At 39.1% G+C, this 24,651-nt stretch overlaps 1 protein-coding gene across 3 annotated transcripts in view; it reads right to left on the reverse strand.

Annotated features, from left to right (window-relative positions):
- Window positions 1-608: 608 nt before the first annotated feature.
- Window positions 609-24,651, reverse strand: part of SCAF4 (SR-related CTD associated factor 4) — a 59,913-nt gene continuing 35,870 nt past the window's right edge. For 2 of the 3 annotated variants that reach the window (XM_020898794.2, XM_020898776.2), the window contains 11 exons: window positions 23,663-23,827; window positions 23,040-23,125; window positions 22,163-22,353; window positions 20,953-21,053; window positions 20,419-20,532; window positions 19,455-19,611; window positions 18,233-18,390; window positions 16,743-16,908; window positions 16,565-16,651; window positions 16,216-16,407; window positions 609-1,898 (listed from right to left, as the gene is read on the reverse strand). In XM_020898794.2, coding sequence (XP_020754453.2) covers window positions 967-1,898; window positions 16,216-16,407; window positions 16,565-16,651; window positions 16,743-16,908; window positions 18,233-18,390; window positions 19,455-19,611; window positions 20,419-20,532; window positions 20,953-21,053; window positions 22,163-22,353; window positions 23,040-23,125; window positions 23,663-23,827 — 2,349 coding nt within the window. In that variant the 3' untranslated portion in view covers window positions 609-966. The remainder of the gene's footprint in view (window positions 1,899-16,215; window positions 16,408-16,564; window positions 16,652-16,742; window positions 16,909-18,232; window positions 18,391-19,454; window positions 19,612-20,418; window positions 20,533-20,952; window positions 21,054-22,162; window positions 22,354-23,039; window positions 23,126-23,662; window positions 23,828-24,651) is intronic. The other variant, XM_020898786.2, reaches the window with a different exon arrangement.

Raw genomic sequence — 24,651 nt, forward strand, 5'->3', positions numbered from 1 at the left:
CTAGTTAGCCCGATTTTTTTAAGGGAGAGAGTACTTCTAAGGGTAAAAAGCTCAGGTTACCTCTGCTCAGCAGGGGAAAAGAGGCAACAGGCAAGGCTTATAGAAACAGTGGGGGCTGCATGTAAGTTCTTAAGACGAGGCAAAAAGCTTTTAAAGCTGCAGACACTAACCTCGCTTTTCTTTCACCCTTTTGAAAAATTTAACGGGATGGTAAGAAAAACAACCAGCCTTCTAAAAAAGTAATACCCAGGCAATAATTTATAGTACAATGAGCAATGTTGGGGTCCAATGTTCCCTAAGCAAAGAATTTTTTTTTACCAATTATTTAGGGCAACATTCACCACAAAGCCAGTGGGGAGGGGGAGAACACCTTGATTGAATCCCCAAACTCACAAGCTTTTCAGTTAACATTAAAACCACTAACCTTTGCCTTATGACTGAAATGCTAAAAATCAAAAATATTACAGATGAAGTGTTTGAAAATACATAAAGATGTCTGTTTCCATCAAATCAACAAGTCTAATTTAGACTAATACAGCATTAACTGCTCAAACTTTGATGAACTTTTCCACCTGAATGCAGTGTAGGAAGAAGAGCACACATTAAAGTTTGTTACGAAAATAGAGTTTATTAAAAACATCCCTATTGTTTTTTGAGGAGCTTTCACCGTTACCTTGTCTTAAATTAAAAAAAAAAAATAGCACTTCTAATTACGATTTGTAAACTTTTTAAAGTCAAAACTTTTAAAAAGTTACAGCAAAAGGGTAATATTTATTCATATTTTCAGTATTTTTTTTTGTTATTTTGTGGCTATTTTTAAATAGAAGGGAAGCAATCAAATTGCTTACAACTCCCACCAACTACTGCGGGGCTGTGACATAGCGGGAGCAGGTATAATACAGCATCTGTACACCCCGAACCCTACCCGCCTGCGTCGCCGTCATATCTGACAGGTCCCAGTCTCTCTCAACGAGGAGCCTCTGCTGCTGAGCTGGGGTCCTTCTCGGGGTCGACGGATGAGGTAGCCTCAGCAGGTAACTCTTCGGAAGGCTTTGCAACTGCAGGCCCAGGCTCCCCCTTGGGAAGTTCTGAAGCAGTGTCTACGTTTCCCGCTTGGCTAGTGGGAGGCTCCACGGCCTTGTTACTGCCCGCCCTGTCTGCCCCCTCGGGCTTCTCCTTGCCCCGGCTGTCTTCCTTCTCTCTACGGGACTCTCTATCCCTGGAATCCCTCTCTCTGTCTCGATGCCCGCTAGCGCGTCTGTCCCTGTCCTCCAGGTCTCGGTGCCTGTCCCGGTCGGGGCTCCTCCTTCCCCACTCTCTCCTCTCTCGGTCATCGCTACGGTTCCCGTACCGTTCCCGGTCATTCTCCACCCTATTTCCAAAGGATCTTCTTCCAAACCTTTCTTGGTCTCTACCTGAATTGAACTGCTGCTGCCTGCTGTCGTTTCTGAACGGCTGTGGCTGCTGCTGGGCTGGCGGCGGCTGCTGGGCTGGCGGCGGCTGCTGTGGCGGCGGCTGTGCAGGCTGCTGCTGCTGCTGCTGCTGCTGCTGCGGCGGTGGCGGCTGTCTTCCGTCGCGGTCCTCGGGGCCCCCTGGGCCAGGCCCCGGGCCCCCGAGCCCCGGCATCCCGCCAGGCCTGACGAAGGGGCCGTGGGGTGGGAAGGGGCCTTTCATTCCGTGAGGTGGAGGCATTCCGAAGCCCCCCGGGCCTGGTGGTGGACCTCGGTGCATCATGTGTGGAGGCATGGGCCGAGGTGGCATCAAGGGAAACCGCTGTAAGTGAGGTGGCGGCATTCCTGGTGGGCGCTGGAGTGGGATCAGGCCAGGCCGGGCACCGAGGAGACCAGTGGATGGGGCCTGGAGCCCAATGACGGGACCTGGCGCAACTCCTTGGGTACCTGACGAGGCAATACAAATGAGACTGTAAATAAAGCAACACAGAAGACCACATATTCTATTTTCAACTGTTTCCTGTGGTGCTTGGAGCAAAATGAAATTCACAATCTTCCAAAGTCATACTGTTTGCCAGTCTACCCAGGAGAAGCTCAGTGTGAAGTCCCAGCAACAATCCGTGGCAAGCAGTCCTAACGATACATCATACAGTTATGTGCACACACCTACCTAATTCAAGTAGAGGTCAAAACGTCACACAAGGAAACTGTAACATACCACATTTTGGGAAAAGCATATCAAAATGTCCTTCTGCACAGCCTTGATTAGCAGCTGTTTTACCAATCAAAATACTTGAGAAACACAATGTGCTACGTCCTAATGATACAGAAATGAACTAGCTGAGCCAACTGAAACTTATTTCAGGTGTACTCTTAGGAGAAAATTTTTTACTCTAAGTCTTAATTTGACTTTCTACTAGGAAAAAAGGGGTCAATGACCCAGAAAATCCAGTGAAGAGGGAGGTTTCTTTGAGTCTATGACATTAAAACGCTTTACACAGTTAACATGTAGTCACATGATCAGCTGCTCAGTCGTGTCTGACTCTGTGTGACCCCATGGACTAGAGCCCGCCAGGCTCCTCTCAGAATTTTTCAGGCAAGAATACTGGTGGTGGTTTAGTCAGTAAGTTGTATCCAATTCTTGTGACTCTGTGAATTGTATAGCCCGCCACGCTCCTCTGTCCATGGGATTTTCCAGTCAAAAATACCGGAGTGGGTTGCCATATCCTTCTCCAGGGCACCTTCCAGACCCGGGAACTGAACCTGGGTCTTGCACTGCAGGCAGACTCTTTGTCAACTGGAGTGGGTTGTCATTTTCCTACTCCAGGGGATCTTCCCAACCCATGGATCGGAAACACTAATCCTTGTAAAATAAAGATCAATACAAGAATGCAGAGTTTGTTTTCACAATTCTCTTCTTAAAGCACAGCATAACATGTAAACTATGCCAAAACAACTGCTGAACTATGCTGAGTGCTCAGCCACTCACCTATTCACTTTCCCAAAGCCGGCAAGACTGACAGAAGCGAGTGCTGCTGAAAGCGACAGTGACTTACTGCTCTCATTTCCTATTTACAGCAGGCATTGTGCTTATGCTTCAGTGTAACAGTCAAATCCCACCCAGCATGTATGACACAGAAGAGGAGGAAGGGTTCACTTCACAACTTAACAATTAACGTAACAGGTATCATCACCTCTCTCAATTTATTTCTCTGCAAACATTAACATTACAACAAGAGTTACTCTAAAAATGAAATGTTTAGATATAATCAGAAGGTGCCGTCTACTCACGCACTGCAGAGATGTCTTTGGCAAGTGGTAGGTTATGATTTATTAAGTGGCAATGGTGAGAGGAATGTTTGTGCAACACTCACCGAAAAGTAACCTGATAGCAAACCCAATACTTTTTCATCTTTCCCCCATCCCAACATCATGTTATTTTTAGTTTCAATCACTTCCTCTGACTCACTTTAGCAAACATTTAAGGAAGTCCTACTAAATCCTAACAACAGATTTTCTGTGTACACAATTACTACTAATATGGAAGACAAGAATTTCTACTTCAGTTTTTGCTCCTCAGAACATATGGTCCAATACTACTCTGTCAGACTTAGGAACTAAATAGAGTGGACTGAAAATGTATGTGTATCCGTCATAACTCCTATCGCTTTATTAGAGTACCTTCTTTTAAATGCTTAAAGAGAAACATTTGGTGAAAAACCTCACACAGGCGTGACCCTGGACACATGCCTCAGAAATAGGGATAATAATACCTGCTTTTGGTTGAGATTAAGTGGGATAAAACACATAAGCATGAGCTCAGAGCTTGGCACATCGTTAAGTGCTGAAATTATTATTCTACACATCTATTTTGACAGATGGTAAATATCCTAACACTAAATATTTCACTTTGCAAAAACACTATGTTTTGTATTTCTGATCATTAAGATCTTATTAGCCTCTCCTGGTCTCCCAATATCCACCACAGTTTAGAGTCAAGCAGTTTGGTAACTGAAAGAAATTAAGCTTCCATATATCAGGCCTAAGAAAATGTTAATTACCATAATGAAAAGCCACCAATGATAAACTGGATGAATGAGGCAAAGATCTCAGCCCTTTATAGACTCTTCACACTCTTCAGAAAATCCCAGACAATGAGCATAATACAGAACTTACACTCTACCTCAGAAGGATATGAAATTCACAGCAAACTTTCTTGATGTCATTTACTGTACATTTACTGAGACTGTACCATATACTGAGACAACCCAGCACCTAAGGTATTTCCTTGCTCCCACTTTTAAAAGAAATCATACGGTACCAACACTTGTGGACTTTAACTCAAAACAAGGAATGTAAAATGTATGTACCCATGTACAGCCTCTTTCAATAGTTTATCATATACAGAAGAACCTAGATAAAAATTTCCTTTCCCACCAGCTTTTACTCAAGGATAAAAATGATGTTTACTCGGTTAAAAGACTTGGTGTGGCATATTCTAGTACCTAACTATAAGCTCAAGGGCCAATAGCAAGTTTAAATTACACTAGAGAGACAGGGAAGGGGTTAAAAGCATCTTATTATAACAAAAGAATTAAGTTCAGATGAATCTTTAAGAGGAAACAGGCCTTTGCAGGACAATGGGAATACCGATGGCTTCCTCAACTACCAATTTGACAGCTGCCAAAGGCCAACCTCAATCTTTGTACAGGGATCAAATGGGCAATGATTCTTTGTAAAATATAAACGCATCTCTAGGAATGCATTTCTAAGTTCTAACATGCATCTGAGGGTACATACAGATCGACTTAACAGGGTTAACAGTACACGCATATTTATGTTTTAATGTTTATTCTGTCAAACCGGATCTTCAGTTGTGGCATGTGGGATCTAGTACCCTGACCAGGGACTGAACCGCAGGCCACTGCATTGGGAGAGTGAAGTCTTAGCCGCCGGACCACGAGGGAAGTCCCATAAAATGAAACCTCCTACAAACACAGTTTTTAAAAATTTATTTTTAATCTTTAGCCACGACATGAGGCTTCTGGGATCTTCGTTCCCCAACAAGGTACTGAACCAGAGCCCATGGCAGTGAATGCACAGAGTCCTAACAACTGGACCACCAGGGAATTCCCCAAAGCATATTTTTATAAAGAAAAAAACCACTGCCTAATTTATCTATCCAACATATGTGGACATTGGTATTTGGGATTTACTTAAAATATTATACACTAAAATCATTTTCCTCTTTCATAAATAAGCTGATTTCCCTTTAACCCTTTATGGGCCAACAAAGTACAGACTCCCCTGACAGTATAAATGTTGGCCTTCAAAATACACAAGTGGTAGAATTACAGATTTTTTTGCTCATCTGTTGTTGTTTTGCAGTGAACAAAAAAGTACTGTTTTTAATTAAAGTTACATTTAATTTAAAAAGTATATCAGGTAGTATTAAGTCCTTGGTAGGGATAACAGCTCAATTTCACTTTTATTAGGAAAGCTAACATTATACACATACCAGTGGAATATGTAGTGAGTTACTCAGGTCTAAAGGACATTCAAAGCAATTATTCATTTTACTTCAAAGTCTGATGTGCAATATACCACTGACAAGTTCTCCAGAGTTACAAACTTAAAAAAAAAAAAATCACCCATATGTATGTTGAACATCCAAGCTTTTTTACATTGTTAACACATTTACTGTGCTGGGGATGTTGTTCTTTAGTGGCTAAGTTGTGTCTCAACTCTTCTGCGACCCTGTGGACTGTTGCCCGCCAGGCTCCTCTGTCCATGGGATTTCTCAGGCAAGAAAACTGGAGTGGGTTGCCATTTCGTTCTCAGGGGAACTTTCCGACAAATGTTAATTGCTATAGGAGATGGCACACACTAGTATGGTGACAAAAGTGCAACTGATAGAAGTCAGCGTGTGTGAAAATGAGCAGGAGTTCCATGAGACATCTGAATTAGGTGTCAACAGAAGAGAAAAACATTCAGGCCAACATGAGGAAGGATATTACGATCAAGAGGATGGCCGATTCTGAAAAGGCCTATTAGCAAGCTGAAGCAGTAGAGTGTGCCGTTACTGCAGCAGAATGTCTTTTGAATGAAAATCAAGGAGAGAAGGTGAGGTTTATTATCGAAGCAGCTAGAATCTGTACAAATATAAATCGCTATTAAAAATTAGAAACAAAAAAGATGAAGTGTATGAAGCCAAACAGGTAGGCCAGGGCAATCCAGGTCTTCCACCAGTGATGAGGAACTTGGGCTGATCTAGAATGGTGGGAAAATCACACAGGGATTTTTAGCAGTGATAGTCCTATGTCCATTTGTGAAAGATCCCTCTTTCACTAGAAGGGGGAGGAGGGAAGATACTAGAGAGTAGCAACGCTCTTATTTCAAGAATCCAGGGGACAGAGGTGAGAGACAACTGAAAGAGGTGCTAGAGAAGGAGGAACATTGAAGCTTTTCAATAGCAGGACTGGCAGAATCTAAGAGATGGAGGAACACAGCTCTCTGCTTTGAATGAGAGGATGGAGGCATCTGTGCAATGCAGAAATTTAGTAACAGAAGCAATTTTTGGAGACAGATGACAAACTTCACATGGTAACACTGAGGGTTGGAGAGGCCTGGGCTACACCTGATGGAAATGTGCTCAAGAGACTGATTAAATGTATAGAGCTCAAAAGATTAAGAATCATGGTGTTAACTTATCCAGAACATGGATGAAAGAAAAAAGGGAGCAATTCACCACAGTAGATAGAAAACTCCAAATTTTCTAATACAGCAAGATTTTAAAGCAGACAAATTATTTAAATTCAAGGAGTAGGAGAAAACTCGTGTGTTTGTGCTAAGTCATTTCAGTCATGTTGGACTCTTTGCAATCCCATGAATTGTAGCCCCCTAGACTCCCCAGTCCATGGAATTCTCCAGGCAAGAATACTGGAGTGGGTTGCCATACCCTCCTCCAGGGGGTCTTCCTGACCCAGGGATCGAACCCAGGTCTCCTGCATTGCAGGTGGATTCTTTACCGTCCAAGCCACTAGGGAAGAAATTCATTGGAGTTTAAATAGCCAAGGCTATTTCCTATGAGTCAAAAAGCCCTCAACTGTTCCACAACTAAAAAGCAAGTATCAAGATTAAAGGACAGATGCCATTGTTTTCTATAGCAAAGATGTTGGTAATCATGGGAAGTAAGAAACAAGTATGTTAAAAGGCTTAAAGGGGTGGTATGGGAGGGGAAGGTTGATATGTGGGAGACCAGTGTGGACCTTGAAATCTCAGAATAAGGCTTGACTTATTTACTGTGGCAGAGACCAGCTGAAAATGTGTTAGTTGCACTTTTTCACAGACGATGTAAATTTAAGTTAGATTTTTTTTTAAAGCAAGGATTGGCTACGTGAAGGAAAGGGAGGAGGAGAGGAAGGGCAGAGGGAACAGCTGAAAAGGCCAATCAGCAGAAAGGATGGTTCTTCTGCCTCTTCTCCACCAATCATCTTGTTTTTCATTCTAACACAGTCAAGGCCTCTGGGAAGTCCTGGGCTTTTCATCAGAAGCAACTTCGTTACTTCCGAATTCTCCTTTATTTTCAAGTACCCCAAACCACCATCAATCCCACTAGGATCATGTCCCTCATGCCCGTCACGTCTTTCCTTTCCTCCTTACCTGTCTTGGGAGTCCATGGTTCTCCCTCACCACGCTGTTTGGAAAAACCTCAACACTGGTTGTAAACGCAACTCTTCTACCTAATCTGCACCTGAATATGGCTGGGCACCACCCCCAACATGCCGACTGGCCTCATTTTTTTTGTAACTACAACCACAAATGCTCCCTTAATCCTGGCCAGCAATTCGAATTTCCCGAGTCAATTCACATTCTTATGTTTCTAGGAATCTGTTTCACATGTTCCTGTTTTCCCTTAATTGTCTGCTCTTACCTGGTTGGTTTTATACAGCTTCTGAGAAGTAAAATTCACATAGCCTACAATTCACCCAGGTAAAGGGTGTAGGTTCAATGTTTTTTAAATATGTTCAGAGTTGGGCAACCATCAAAATAAACTTTAGATCAATTTTTGCCATCTCAAAAAGAAACCCTGTATTCATTAACCACCATTCCCCATTTCCTCCCAACCTCCAGGCAACCATACATTCCATTTCCTCTCAACCTCCAGGCAACCATACATTCCATTTCCTCTATGGACTTGGCTATTCTGGACATTTCATGTAAGTGGAATCATACAATACGTGACCCTTTGTGACTGTATTCTTTCACTCAGCATATATTTTCAAGGCCCATCCATGTTATAGCAGGTATAAGTACTTCATTTCTTTCCATTACCAAGTAACATTAAATGGAAATGTTTTATTTATCCTAGTTGGTACAGCATTAAAAAAAAAAAAAAAGGCATTTAGAAAAACTTTCTCATCCACCCACCTACCACCAAACCTACCCTTTACCTGCACCTGTATCCGCATCGCTCCTTCCGTCTGTGAACATGTGTTTGGAACATGTGTTCCAAAGGCTAAATGAAGTCCCATACTCAAACCCCAAATCTACGACCCCTCTCATCTATGTAAGAATATCAACCTAGCAATTTCCCCTCTCCGGGTTTTCCAGTAATAACATGCTGGAGTTTGGTCCATCTTTTAGAAATAAAAACAAAAAAACCTCCCTCACTGTGGATCTCCCTTCGGCTCTCATCCCCATTTTAATGTTCCCCCATACAGCCCATCTCCTCAGAGTAAGACGTCCACAATCACTGTATCCATTGCCTCATCTCTCATTCTCTCCCATACATATAATAGTTATACAGGCTTTTGAACCCATCACTCCAATAAAACCACATTTCCCAAAGCCACCCAGAAGCCTTCCTTTTGCTAAATCCAGTGGCAAGTCTCAGGGCTCCTCTGACCAACAATGGCCTCTGCCGGTTGCTGTCTCCCTCCTCCCGGGGAACTTCCTTGACTCTGCTTTCAAAGTGCCTCCCTCTCCTGTTTCCCAGCTCCCTGGCTGTGCCTTTGAGGGTGGAACAGTACAGGACAGTGGGTAAAAAAGCACAGGAGTTGGCATGAGGGTACCTTGAATTCTAGGCACTGCCACATGGAGCTGTGACCTTGGGCACGTTACTTCATCTCTTTATGCCTCTGATGCCCCATCTACAAAATGGGGATAACTGTGTTGACTTCAAAGAACTCTAAGGCTTAAATGATTGATATATACAAACTCTTTAGTTCTCTGTACTGTATTTTCATCTGCTAAATGCTGCAGTAATCCTGGGCTGATCCCTCGCACTACATCCCCTTCCTAGGTAATTTCACGACAGGTGGCTGACAACACCAGAACTTATCTTTACCAGTTGTTTAGCTGACATCAGCACCTAAATGTCAAGACATCAACATATTTAACTTGACATCCTCGCCCTAAACCCACTCTTCTTTGAGGTTTTCCCATTTCAGGAATGGCAATTACACTACCAAATGCTCAGGTGAAAAAAAAAAAAGAAAACAACATAGTAATTCTCGGCTCTTCTCTCGTATGTAAGGAATAGAGCCACTTTGAAGGCCCTATCCTCATTCAAAATAGTTCCCTCATTCCACTCTTACCAACTCTTGCAGTTTGCTTTCTCCTGAATTGCCATATACAATCCTTTGAAAAATGGAAACCAGATCACAAAGTGTTCAAAGCTACACTTCCTGTTGCACTCTTGACTGACCCTTGATAACCAGCTCTGAGCTCATCACGGCTGCTCTCACGCTCACCTGGTTCCAGACCTACAGCCCTCTGTAGTGTGTTCAGTCCAAGCTCCCCTTCCGTCTTCTCTAAAGAAGATGCTTTTCCTCTGTATCTACACGACTCTTTCCTCTTATTACTTCTCTCTATATAACCTCCTCAGAAGCCTTCTCCAGCCATTTTATTCAAAACAGTACACTTTACACGACATTCCTCCAATCCCGTTCTGTTTTACTCTCTTCACAGGAATATCTTCATGTGAAACGATTAGTTTACTTATTATCTAAGTCCCCACTAGAATGTAAGCTCCAGGAAGACAGGCCTTCTCTTGTCATTCAGGTATCTCTAGTACCCAGAAGGGTGCCTGGTCCACAGCAGGTATTGGGAGTAAACATGATGAACATATGAATGTACAGTGGTGGCATAAACTGACAACTAAACTCATAGACAAGATACCTCTCAGGGGGTAAAAACAGTGGCTACAAGGTCCGGGTCTCTCCCCAGGGTGGTCTCTTTCCTTACCTATGAAGACCTGAAATTTATTTGAGAAAAGCTGCAATGTTCTTTCACAACCTCCTTTTCTGCTCCCAGTCGCAGTTCCACCTTTTTTGATTCCAAAAGAATGCCACTGTGGCACTGTGCATGAACCTAATTCAAAATCTGTTCACACAAGGAGAAAGATATACCAGCCACTCTCATCTCTCCCATCAATGCCCTGAGAGCCTCCAGGCATACAGATATATGTTTGTTGAACCATTGAAAGCTGTCTTTTTTCTTTTGAACTACAGACCTTCAGGAAACTGAAATAACAGTACAATCCAAACATATATCTCCTTTGCCTAGACTCACCAATTAATAACAATTAAGGGCATAATTATTCTGAAGAGACTCCCAGGTGATTCTTCTAGCAGGTACTGTGTTGGGAGCTGGGGAGAATGAAAAAATGAACTAGTTTTCAAAGAATGAGAGAGAAAGCACATTAGATTGCATTATACATTACTACACCAAAACAAACAAAAAACCAAAAAAATGGTATGGTAGCAAGGACTTAAAAGAAATTTGAATTTCAGTAATATATAGTGTAAGTACACTAAGACGTATATCTATTTTTAGCATGGCACAGGACATGAAAACCCTAATTTTAAATGAAAAACCAGAAACCATTCTCTTAAAAATGACTTTTTTGTTTTTGGGGGTTTTTTTTTGGCAAAATAATCTACAATAAGGTTTGGTCACTTTTCCTATAGATCTTTTATAGTTGTTTTTTAGAATTTCAGTTTGTATCTGAATTGCTATCTTAGTATAACAGGCAAAGAATAACAGGTATGACTTATAGAGTTAAGAGTTGTACTACTGGAGTCAAGAAGTCTGGGATATACTGGTAATCCATCACTGAATGAGACCATCCATAATTCTCAAGTGTTACCTGGAAAAAATCTTACCTGCAATTCTTCATAGAATTATCCTTGTCTACCAAAAATCAATCTAGAGCCCAGAGTTTCTGTCCCTCCCACCTTCCTTAGGCCCCAGAAGCTGTCAGGTTTAAATTAGAGAGAGACTCTCTAGGCTGGAGTCCTGCAGTGTAGAAGGTGCAGAGATGGAGACAACGTGATAAGCACCTTTCATGTTTTTGTGCAAGACTTTCCCAAGGTTTTGTTTGAAGTGCTTCACCTTCTGAGAAAATATAGTACATTCATGTATAAATTCATACCCAAAGTAAGTATTTGTTGTGGACTGATCACTATTAATCATTCCTTGAACAATGTTTTTTATACAAAGTTGAAAGAAGCACTGTGATTAATATTTTGGAAACATTTCTAAGTAATGGAATAATAAAATGCAATATTTAGAGTACCAATTCAAATATTTTAAAGCTTTCAAAGAATACTTTTATAGGACAAAGGAACATTTGGTAGACCCCTCTAGGTTATAATTTAATATAACCAACATCATAACCAAGTCTACAATAAGAAAAAAATTAAAATGCAAAAAGTGTTCTAAAAATTAGATATTACCATTAAAAAAAAATTGAGTTTTCTTCAGGATTCCTTTAAATGTTATTCACACTAGTAGATTGGTGCTCTAATGTTCTAATTTAAAATATTAAAAATGACACAAAAATCAAAATTCTGAGAAGAAAACTCTAAAACTAAGTGAAATCACAACTCAAAGTATCAATTTTAAAGTAAAGTTGACCCTTGAAAAACACAGATTTGAACTGTATAGACCCACTTATACAATGACTGCTTTCCCAGTAAATACGTACTACAGGGTATGTAGTTGGTTGAATCTACAGATGTGGGACCTCGGCTACTGAGGGCCAACTATAAAATTAAAAGTGGATTTTCAACTGCATGGGAGTTGAAGCCCCTAATCCCAGCACTGTTCAAGAATCAAGTGGAATTACAGAACTTGACAATAAAATTATTCATCTTCAAGACAGTATTAAGGTCACAGCTAGTGCATAAAAACAAATATACCTGCTTAATTTACAAACCAATTTGGTCTACAGAATTCTTGACGTGTTCAAATTTTGGGACATCAATGCCAGGCAAGGAAGTGTGAAAAATCTAGCACAAAATACATCACTACTGTCTAGCAATTTAGCTTGTAGGCTACTGATCTGTGACTTGTGCTTGAAATCTTTGGTAACAAATATAAGAAGCAACCATACACATACCCAATTCTTAATTATAAAGTTTACCATCATTTATAGCACTGTGACAAAACTGGGGAGAATCTCTGTATAATAATAGTTAATGAATGTATGTACCTGATAAGAAAAAATTTTCCACAACAGGAATGAGTCTGACTTAGCTTAATTTCTTCCTTGAAAAGATATTTTGGATATGCTGGTAACACAATAGATATGTAACACAAACAAACATTTTTTTTGTGGATTTTTTTATTGTTTGGAACACCAAAGTAACCCAAATTTCACATTACAATGAAATTTTAAATAAGAATATGTTGTACATTGTATTAGAGATACATGTTATACATAAGTTTGGAAAAGTAATAAATACATACACTTATACAGTAAAGAGAATGTACTGAATTGCTATCATCTTTAATATTCCTTCTCTTCTAAATGGTCAACAACTGTAAACTATTAACTTTAATGAAATGACCACTGCTCTAGCTAGCTATTTGGGAGTGTGAGGTATTAAGCACAGATTTCTTTAAAATCAAGTAATGAGTTATTATTGTGCATCAAATAGTTTTTATGTTTTCAGATTGTCGGTTACTAAAACAATAAAAATCTCTAAAAGATGGAGGTGGTTCTCTACAAATCTGGTGGTGTGGGCTACCTCAGCCCAATTCCAGAAACAGATAGTCATCACTTCCAAACTAACACCTACACTTAAGTCTGATCATTCAGAAAACTCTTTAAACCAAACCATCCTTAAAGCACCCCACTGCCTCCTTCATAACCAAGGCCCACAACAGAATTTTGGGAGATCTGTTGAACATTTTATTGGCCCCTCTAGTTTAAAAATATCAATGCCACATTTCAGATATTAAGGTCCAAGAACTCAGTACCTCTCAAGGATATATTTACCTTTCATCGTAAGAAAATAATTTGAGTATCACTAATAGGAAAAATAGATACCATATCATGCTATTTAAATGAAATGCCACTACTATATAACTAATAACACATTTTCTCATTAAGCCATGATGGAACTTCTATATATGTGAACTTGTCACCTGGTTTAATATACTGTAAAATATCTGAGGCAACCATGCCAAGATATATTTTCCTGAAAAAGCTACTTCTACTGCTGACAATTAGAACAATTTAAAATAAATTATAGCTAAAGTAATATAATTTTAGAATTTCCAAGTATAAATACTCTTCTTTATTCTAAATATTGTCTATGATATTTCTTACCTGTAATAAGCACCCACCATTCACTGAGTGCCTACTTTGTGACAGGCCCCATGTCAGCTGTTTATATACGTTTATGTGAGTCCAACTGAATCATCCCAACACCCTGGTTTAACATTTTTATTTCTTTTCTCACAGATGAAGAAGCTGAAATTTAGTATCACCTCCTAGGCTTAAAATTTTCTGTATAGTGTAATGTTGCTTTTTTTTACCATAAGAGAAAACATTAGAGCACCAAGAGAAAACATGAAAGCATCTTAGTTCTAGTCTTCCGTTTGGTGGTTGACATCAACAATATCCAAACTACTTATACTGATCCTTTAGTACTACAATACTGCATGTGATTACTATATTCCTTTATCAAAATGATGGAATTGTGATCAGTTTTTTTGTGATAAATCTTCCTTTATTTGCATTACATTAAAAAGTCTCATTTCTATAAAAGGTCTAAATTCATGGGATACTCTTTTCAAGATTTCTAATTGAAGGGAAACAGAAGTCCATTTTTTTCATGATTCAAGCAAAACTACCAAATTTTACTTAAAAGTGCTTATTTTAACAAAACTGTTCTTATTTTTATGCTATATCAGACTTTAAGCTTTCCAGATCTGGAACAACCTTCATTTCCTAAATTTTGTTTTAAAAGTTAAGGACAAAGATCATCATCAGAGGTGAATTATAAACAGCCCTACATTGAAAAGCGTCCATCCAACCACTTACATAATAAATGTTCCTCTCTCATGGAGCGTCCAGTCTGGTGGGTGGGAGGAGATGGACATCTAAGCAGGTACGTTACATAACAAAAAATGCTAAGAGATTTGATTATTTTTCTAGCACTGACTAGCTTTTGTTTTGTTTCACATGTTGGCTGAGAGTTTAAATTACACATTTCAGTAGTGATGAGAAATTAAGGGCAGTTTCCAAAGTCTTAACGTTAAATAAAAGGCAGGTTGTTTATTCTTGTTTGTTTTTGGCTGTGCCATGTGGCTTGCAGGATCTTGGTTCCCAGCACAGGGAATGAACCTAAGCCACAGCAGTCAAAGCCTAGAATCCTAACCATTAGGCCACCAGGGGAACTCCCAGGGTTATTTATTCTTGAAGGTTGTTCAACAGTAGTGGTTATCAAAATTAATGAATTTACTAAACCCAGAAAAAAGCACAAATGCAAGCAAACAGTCTCAGGTGGCCTAATATCCATGGACACCAGAGTAGGAAATTTCATTTCAAAAGAGAATTCGTAATCAGGGGCATGGGTGTGGGGTGAAGGAAAGAGGGTGATCAGAAAATTCTACCCAACTGAGATCCACTGTGATTCTTGTATAATCGTCTTATTTCAGATATTGGGGGGGGGGGGGGGGGGTTGTAACTAAACTGAGATCCGAAGATACTGAGGCTTCCTGGTTCCCAGCCTACTGCTGTTGCTTCTACTGTGACTTCCCTCAGGGCACAGACCTCTGAAGCAACTTCCCCACCAAACAAATCATTCTGCATCATTACAATGACTACTGCTACCTTATTTGTGACAAATTTTAACCGTAAATTCTCTTTTACTATTACCCAGTCTGTGTACTAAAATAAATAAAATTCAAGTTTATTATTAGCCTAACCTCAGTCTTGGAGAGGGCAGAAGACAGCATGCCATTTAAAAACAAATTAATTTTTATTATAAATGTAGTACACGCAACAAAGTAAAATTTCCAACAGTCCTGAAAACTGCAGGTGAAAAGTAAAAGTCCTACATCACAAACCAATGTCCCACAGTCCTATATCCCAGAAGTATAGGGCTCTTTCCTTAAAAAATCTAAGATTAGGAAAACAAACATTTGTGCACAAACACACACCTTTAAAAAATACAATGGGTTCACAGGATTTAAACATTACAATAGTAAGGATAAATTAACTACCCATTATCAGAATCAAGTGTTAATTATAGTTAGCAATACCACTTCAAATATAATAATTTGTTATAGGGTGATCACTGTAACAAGTATATGGCATATTCATTTAAATTCAAGCAAGCAAGGGTAAGGCCTCTTAAAGATGTGAACAATCTAAGCCACACTTCCTTGGATCTTAGAAGTTGAGTTGTGGCTAAAGAATACAACAGATTAAGTTTTATAAGAGAAACTGAAGGGTCAGTGGAAAAGCACTGCCTGAAGCCATGCAACTATCACTCAGGTAACAAAGCCATTTTATTGCAATATATCAAAGGTAGTCTCTTTGCCAGCCTACAGAGAATGCTATCAAAGTCCAGGAATTTTAACTATATAAAAATTAATCCAGACAGGAAAAAAACTTATGTTGCTTAAAAAAAGTCTATCTTATTATGCAAGGATGTCTGGGGTTTTGTTAATCATGGACTATGTACCAATTCCTTTTCATAGAGATTAGTCTGACCACTTTTCTATACCAAATTAAGATGTGCAAATCCAAACTTTTATTCAGGACAGAGAAACAAACATGATTTCACTTTTGAGGCTGTCTCGTAAGGCTAGGCTTGGTGAAGACCATGTACACATATTTAAAAGAAAGATCTTCCTCCAAGGAAAACAGCCTCAGAGAATAATTTACCAAAATTAACACTGTTTCTAAAAAGCCTAACTTGGGCAGGGGAAAGAAAACTAATGATAAAAAAAATGAACTTACCAAGAAGTGAAACAGGCTGGGTTACAGGAGGGGTAGGCAGATTCGTGGGTGCAGCAGGTGGCACAGCAGAGCCATACATTTTCACACTGTCACCAGACTCGGCGTTTCCTCTAGCCCCAGACACCACTGTTGGAATGGGATTTCCAATAGATAAGTCTTTTGTAGTGTCTTCATTTATACCAGCGATAGTAGCTAAGGAATATAATTACATCAACATGTGAAGCTGAATAATTAATTATCACCCCGGTTAACATTCTTTTGCCATACTACAGATCCTATTACTGGTCCATTCTCCCTCCTACTCCCAACTCCAAGAGGACAAGTGGACACAAAGGAAAAACATGCTTACAGTTTGGGATGCTTATTGGTGGAGTGTGAGGAGGAGGAATGGATACTGGTGGAGTTATAGGAGGTGGGGGTCCAGGAGGAAGAAAACCTAGAATAAGAAAAACAATGCCAACTTAAGTTGTGTCATTTTATTTCAGGCTCTTAAAAAAAAGAGTATCTTCTCAAATAACTTAGTGTACCTGGTGGCAAATGCATTGGGTTGAATCCTGGGCGCAAAAATGGTGGCGGAGGTGGAGGAGGAGGAACGCCAGGACCAAAGCCTGGAGGTGGAATTCCCAAAGGAGGCGTGAAAGCAGGTGGCTGGAGAGCACCAACTACAGGAGGTCCTGGCTGATGTGGAGGGACCTAGAAAGAAAGAAAGGAAAATGAAGCCACGTATCTAGCCACCCTCTCACTCAGACAGTGGGTAGAGACAAAGAAAATACCTTGCTGAAAAAAACCAGTATCTCTAAATTGTGCTTATTATGTGAATACACTTATTAGATAACATGTGGTAATCTGTACCTACTCCAAAACAATGGAAAATACATATTATTCCCCCCTTCTAAAAATTCTGGGCTGCTTGCTCCATGTGGCTTGCAGGATCTTAGTTCCCCCACCAGGGATCGAAGGTGCAATTTTGCAGTGGAAGCATAGAGTTCTAACCACGGAGCCACCAAGGAATTTCCAGAAATCACAGTTTGCCCTCTACTTATCAAAGCAAATACCACACTGTGATTCACCATCACCTATATTGGTGTTCTGCCAGAATAATAATGTTAAAAAACGTCTCACGGTCAGGTCAATTAAGTTTGAGGAATACAACTCTAAGAAAAGCTACCACGTAATTTGCACTTTAACTGTGATTAAGATCACAGTTCCTGGGGTCAAACTGCCTGTCCCCCTTTTTAAGTCATTTTGTGACCCTGAGAAAGCGACTTACATTACACTCCCCAGACCTCAATTTACTCATCTATAAGATGGAAAAGTGCCGACTCACATAATTATGGAGACTAGAGAATAAATAAATGTTGACTGCTACTGCCTGGCATTTAATACATACCCAACACTTTAGTTATTGCTTTAAAAAAAAAAGTATCAATCTTAACAGATTAGTCAAGTTTCTTTAAAGGAGTGCTGACATACACTGAAACCTGCACTGGAGGGTCATATCCAAAAGGTTGTGTACAGAGTGCCAGCTTGGGGAATCCATTTATAAAATATAACAGCTAAGAATGTACCAAAGCATGTACTTTTCTCCTAACACTGAGAAACATCAAGAAGCTAGGCAACCCAGCCCCGAGATAGCTCAGATTTATCTGATTCAGTTTTAATATGAGAAACTGAGGAAAGAAGGTACTGAAAGAAAAGAAAAATCTAGTGGATCACACATCAAAGTATGGATCAAGTACTTCTAATTCTTACCAACACATTAGTTACTTAACATGTAGCAGGAAAATCACATTTTAAGTCAAAAAGTTTATGAGGTAATAAGATACTGAATAATCTGGGCAGATGTAAGGCAAAATGAAATTTAACCTGGTTTTTGAAAGCATTTATAAATATTAGGTCTAACATACCAACACATAAGAAAATTAGCATGCACATCTATGTACTCACAGCTTCTGACTATGAATCTAGACATATACCAACAGTAAGATTTAGACAGGGGTCTGTCAGACACCCGTACCTGTGGAGGCGGCACTGTTATAGGCGCGGGCACAGGGATTGGAGGGACAGGCACGGGCAGAGGTTTAGGGATGGGTGACACTGCTTCTGTGTGTGAGGTTTCGGTTCCTCCATTTTGAGCAACTTCATTTTCATGCTTCTTGGGAATTCCCTTCCAATCTATGAAGAGTTAAAGAAATGTAATCAGAAAGCTCTCTGAGTTTAATATCATCAACATTAAAAAAAAAAATTTCTGGGTTTAAAATTATAAACTGAAAATGTAAGCCTTGGTATAAAATTATAAACTGAAAATGTAAGCCTCTGTTGCATACATACATATATACACATATGTGATAGTTCTATTTTTTATTACTCCTGTCTTATGAGAGGAACACCAAGTCACACACACTTGGTGGAGGCAGAGACAGGATCCAACCCAGACACACTTGGCTCTTGAGTGTCTGTCCTTAACCACAATGGTGGAGGGGGAGGTCTCTGGATCAGAGACCCTGGGAGGGAGAAGCAGAGCTCTGGACCAGAGACGCCCAGCAGACCTGCAGCACCTGTCTGCCTGAACGAACTGTCGCTCCGTCCCTAAGTGAAGGTGCTGTGCTGGTGTACGGGGAAAGCCCAGCTCAGCACTCCTGACTGAAGTTCTTCAATGTCTGAAATATCTACTCTGTTTTGCCATGCCATCCTGGGCTCTCCTTTGCCCTGCTGTCTATCATTCTCCAGGTCATGTCCCCACAAGCTGGCATTTTCCCCAAGGAAAATTCCACTATCAATCTGGCATTTTTAATATCCAGGCTACAAATAACTGCATTTCCTCATTTTACATGTTTACTTTTGATGTCTTCTCTGGATAGCTAAACATTTTCAAAGAAATTATTATGAAACAGTGGATCTTACTAACAATGTTCAGTTTAAGACTCCTCTGATCTGTTAGGTTTTTATACTGAAAAAGTCTACTTAAGATCCACTTAATATTATAAAGAATAATGAACCCCACAATCAGCAATTATCTGTGTCTGCATCTCTCCCACTAAATATAAGTTGCATAAGGGCAAAGGCCACATTTGTCTTATTCACCACTGTTCCCTTAGTTTATAATGGAGAGACTAGCACCCACATAGTGGGTATTTGAAAAATCTCAAAAAACAGTTCCTAAGGCAAAGAATAAACATTTGTCATAGTACTACCAAGGAAATAAATATATTAACAAAAAAAATTAAATACTACTTTACCTGGATTAAGTGTATCACTGTCTAACATTCCTCCTTCACAGAAACTCTCCAGTTCTTCAGGCTTGACTTTGTCCCATGGAATATAAGTAACACCAAGTTCTACATCCCAATACTGCTTATAATCTGCCTTTATTCCTTTGTTTAGGGCCCAGGCAATCTAGTTCAACATTTGTTAAAATATAAAAAGGAAGAAGAATGTCATAAACTGAGAGCTGTTTCCCATGATTCCAATCACTCAGACTTGGTCAGCAAGGGAACAATCTGGCTTGGCTACCCGTGGGACTCACTCAAAATATCTTTGGTGCTAGGAATCTGGTTACCCTTTCATCCCACTCTTGTTTCTCCTAGAAGGAAATCTGACTGTCAATGACCTTTCTCACTCTTCCAATCACCCCCACCCACTAACCCAGAGAGCATAAAACTAAGAGAAAAGGGAAACGTTTATCAGGGACAGGCTGATTGGGCATAAGAAAGCAGGGAACACTTTAAAAAGTCTTGGGTACATCAGAATTACTCAACATTAGACAAAATCCTTTTGCGGTGAAATCCAACGGTAGAACAGCAGGTATTGGGACTTTAAGGAAACACTGAGTCTGGCCCCTCAGAGGAAGAACACCCATGCACCTATATCTTTCCCTCTATCTTCAGTGATTATTTTTCTTAATTAGTTCTGAGTTCTGAGATGGCAATCTTTAAAATTAAAATGTGAAAATTACAACATTTTCTGGATAACAAATAAAATATTTTACAAAATGACATTATATATATTTGAAACACCAATTAAATACTTTCATGAAGCTACCTGCCCTTAAAAAAAAAAGGACAAAATTCATATACCTAGCATTTAAAATTTCATGTTAACTCTTAGGAGATAAGTTCTTTAATAAAAGATGCACGTGTGACAGTTTTTAAGTCTCATGCGTCACGTCGGAAACGAAATGAGCGATGAGTGGTGATACAGTACCTTTATGGATTTCTGGTTCACTTTGTAGTTCCCTCGGCTGAGTTTCTGCAGGGCACGGTAAGCGTCTTGCCTATGAACCATAACAATATAGGCACAACCTCTGGGAGGGATCATCTGCTCCAAAATATTTTCATATTATAAAATATAATAACAAAACCAAAAAGTAACAAGACACAATATTAAGCAGTCAGTTCCAACAACCCCAACCCCCTGCACCCTTCAGACCCTGTGTTCTATAACTGGAGATTTAAAAAAATTTGAAAATTGGTGGTTCCAGTTTAGTCTCAACTGCCAATCAACAATCTACAGTCCCAAGCTTTGTTATATAGTCATTTTTAGAAAAAGATTTTAGATTAAATTTGGTTATCCAAAAAAACCTAGTTAAATGCTAAACAAAAACTTAGAACACCTCAACTCCAGCCACATCTTCTACAAACCTAGACCAATTTTAACTTAGGTCTCAAGTCCTTAATTTCGCAAAATAACACTGACCACTTCTATCTACTGCTGTTAAGAAATTTAATGAATACTCACGTTAATTGATTCAATTGGACCAAACTCTTCTAAAAGACTGGCAACATCCTGCTGAGTAGTCCTTTTGTCCAGCTGTCCCACCCAGAGTGTAGTACTACAAACTAAAAATAAAATTATAATCACAAAAGTATACACATTCCATACGGAGCAGCTCTGTACTTCACATGAAAAAAATTATTACAGAAAACATGCCTGAGTTACATTATGATATCTACGAGTTAAGCATAAAGCACTCAACCACTCAGTCCTGTACAATCCTTCTCAATCCCATGGACTACAGCCCGCCAGGCTCCATGGAATTTCCCAGGCAGGAATACTGGAGTGGGTTGCCATTTCCTCCCCCAGGTCTCCTGTGTCTCCTGAAACTACAGGCAGATTCTTTACCACTGAGCCACCTGGAAAGCCCAAAACCTCATATAAGTTTTAAAAATTATAGAAAATTACGGCAGTACTTCCAGAAGTGGAACCAGGATAGTGAAAGGTAAACCAATGAGGTGGGAAGACACTGGTCTTTTGAAGACACATCTGAAGATTTCATCTCTGTAAACTAGAGTCAGAGAGGCAGCACTGTGCCTGAGATCGCCCTTGGCAAATGAGCAAAGGAGCTAAAGCCTTGATCCCAATGACCCTGATCACCAACCAATTCAGTGCTTTTGTTCACTGTAAGGAGCTGCCCCTTTTCAACTGTTCAGTATAATGATTTTTGTTTCATGCTGTGTCCTACATAATAAGCCCTGCAGGGTCAGAAGTTTTATATATGCCCAAGTCATATTATCAACTAAAATTTCATTAACAGCTATAGAGTCATATCAAGAATATCTACTATACCTTATTAAACATATTCTAAACATCATGAAATTCAGGAGACAGTGCAAGCTGACACACCCTATAAACTGTGTGTCTTTATAAAGTAAGAGCGTATCAGTTATTCTGGAGGGGAACCTCCACCTTTCCTCAGTGTGCAGAACTAACCAACAACTCTATTTCATGCATTTGATTCAAGACACACTATTACTCATCACTGTTAGCTTGGCTCACTCTTCACTGCTGCTTTACAGTCAGCTACAGGTACAAAAGCAAATCTAAAGGTATACGTCAAAGCACAGATAAGACACAATAAAGCAGTATTTTGCTAACTGGTTACAAAGCATTTAAAACTCATGACATGAAAAAAAAAATGCAGGAAATGTGATTATAAATGTTCACTTACCACTCGCGGTTTCCGCTTTGATCTGAGGAAGGCCTTTTTGCCGGCGCTCTCTTTCCTTTTCTCGATCCCGTCTTTCTTGGGATCGAGACCGAGGGGAATGTCGGCGTCTATCTCTGGACCGAGATCGAGAACGTCGATGACGAGACCTTCGAGATCTAGAACCAGATCGAGATCGTCTCCTTTTTGGTGACCTAATATTTTCAGGACAAGGGAGAATGGATTAATATATGGAAATAAAACTTCAGCATGTGTTAATGGGAAGAAGAAAAAATACAACTAGGTAATTTAAGTGAGATATGTAAGAATTTGTAAGATGTGTAAGAACTGGATAGTAGGGAATTCATTTTAAGGATTTTTAAGATGCTCTAAGTTAGAAAGCACATATACATTATAAACAAGTTTGCTAACTTATAGAAGTATCTCTCATCTTTGATACCTCTAGTACTATTTTAAATGACATCTTTGTAATGAAAAAGCTAATGTCATCACAGAGATATACTGGTGATTGCTATTCTCTATCTTCTCAGAAAAGTCTTTTTTTCTGTAGCAATTAAAAATATGTGATCTGATTATAGTATTCCTTAATTTCTTTCCACCTTTTTTTTTGCTTGATCAATTGGTAAAGGAACTTTGAATACATAAATCTTACAATTCCATGCATATCTGTAAACAGGCATTAGAGAAACTCATAGGGAAAAAATACTGGTTAAGAGGACTCAGTTTCTTTAAATTAATATGTCTCCTGCCTCCATTCCACTCATACATACAAACATACCAAGTGTTATTTCATTAATTCCATACATCTGAAAACAATCCAACTTGATTTACTAAGTCTCTTAAAACATGCACATCTCGATTAACATTTTCTATAAGCTACCTGGATGCCGATCTAGATCTTGACTTTCTGTGATCAGATATGTGCCGCTTAGCCTCTTGAATACAAGGTTGTTCTACTTCCATTTCCTTTAAAAGGAAAAGCAAAATACAAAACCCATCATTAAAGGAGAAAAAGGAAACTATAAATAGAAAAAAAGAGTCCAAAAACTTACAAAATGCTAAATTACAAATCTCTTGCCCAGAAAGTTCTCTCTTGATTACTTGAAACCTAATTACTAGCCTAATGATGACTGGGCATGAGTGGGAAAAGTTTTTTCATATGGTTCACAAACTTAGAAGAAATACTTATCTACTTATGGAAATTATTTTGTGAAAGTTAACATACTGTGTTAACAAACGATCTCCTAAAGCAGTGAATTAGACACCGTTTAAGCATTCCATGTTCTCTGTCAATCCTCATGAACCCTATGAAAATTTATATTATTATTATGTCCACTTCTCAAATGAAAAAGTTAGGTCACAGAGAAGGCTGAATATGTGCCCAAAGTTAATAGCCTTTCTTCACATTCAAAACTGAAGATAGAAAGCCAACAAACAGGCAGGAATCCACTTATAAATCAAGGGAACCAAAAAATAATCAGCAACCAGAGAATGAAGCTTTACCTGATGTGCCTTCTGTGTAAGTGGCTCATTTTGTGCCTGAAAGGAAGTTTGGAAGGGCTGCTGCACAGGTGGAGTTGGAGGAATCACGGGCTGAGCCATGGGAGGAAACGGAGGTGTAGGAAGAAGGCCAAAGCCTGGCATCTGTCCATTAGGAGGAAGTGGAACCTTGTTTTTTAAAAAAAAAACAAAAAACAAAAAACACTTGCATGAGTAGATTTTAAGTAACTGCTACCAAAAATAATTTTTAAAAAATTTTAGTTAACTTTATATAAAACTAAAACATCTTCAATAAATTTTGATCAAGGAAAAACTATGACATTCAACCATGACCGACAATTTCTACATATACAATTTTTATTCAAAAAAATTGCTTATATCAAAGAATACAGCTTAAAAATCCTACAACTCATTTTAAAATTGACACACATGTCAGGTTTTATAATTTAAAAACATACCTTCATTTATATGAGGAGGCAAAGTGACAGACTTAACTTAAACTCAGAGGTACTCTACTGCAAATTTTCTCTCTTCAACTTTAAAGGCAATTAAGCTTTAGGGGAGGAAAAGTGTTTAGAAGCACTGACTTGTAAGTTTGTGTTAAAAATTTTACTCCAAGGGGAGTTTCAGCCAACATGCCTACAGACTGAATATATTTAGGGTTTGAAATATCATAATAATGAGAGTATTATGTCACAATCTAACAATTTTATACATGTAACATTCTTATGCTAATACAATAGAAAGTATAATTGTAATGTCACTATAATATAAAAAAAGCAATCTTTTTAAATTATTAATAAACTATCAATAATTGTTAAACATTTGGAATTAAGTTCAGAGGTTTCACCTGTATTTTTAAACAGGCTGATAAAATATTTCTTTAATTTCATCCATCCACAAGTCATAGTTCTGCCAAGAGAACGCACTGGTCATAGCAAACACCCTCTTCCAACAAAACAAGAGAAGATTCTACACATGGACATCACCAG

Source organism: Odocoileus virginianus, chromosome 25 (genome assembly GCF_023699985.2).
Source record: "Odocoileus virginianus isolate 20LAN1187 ecotype Illinois chromosome 25, Ovbor_1.2, whole genome shotgun sequence".
NCBI classification, from domain to species: Eukaryota; Metazoa; Chordata; class Mammalia; order Artiodactyla; family Cervidae; genus Odocoileus; species Odocoileus virginianus.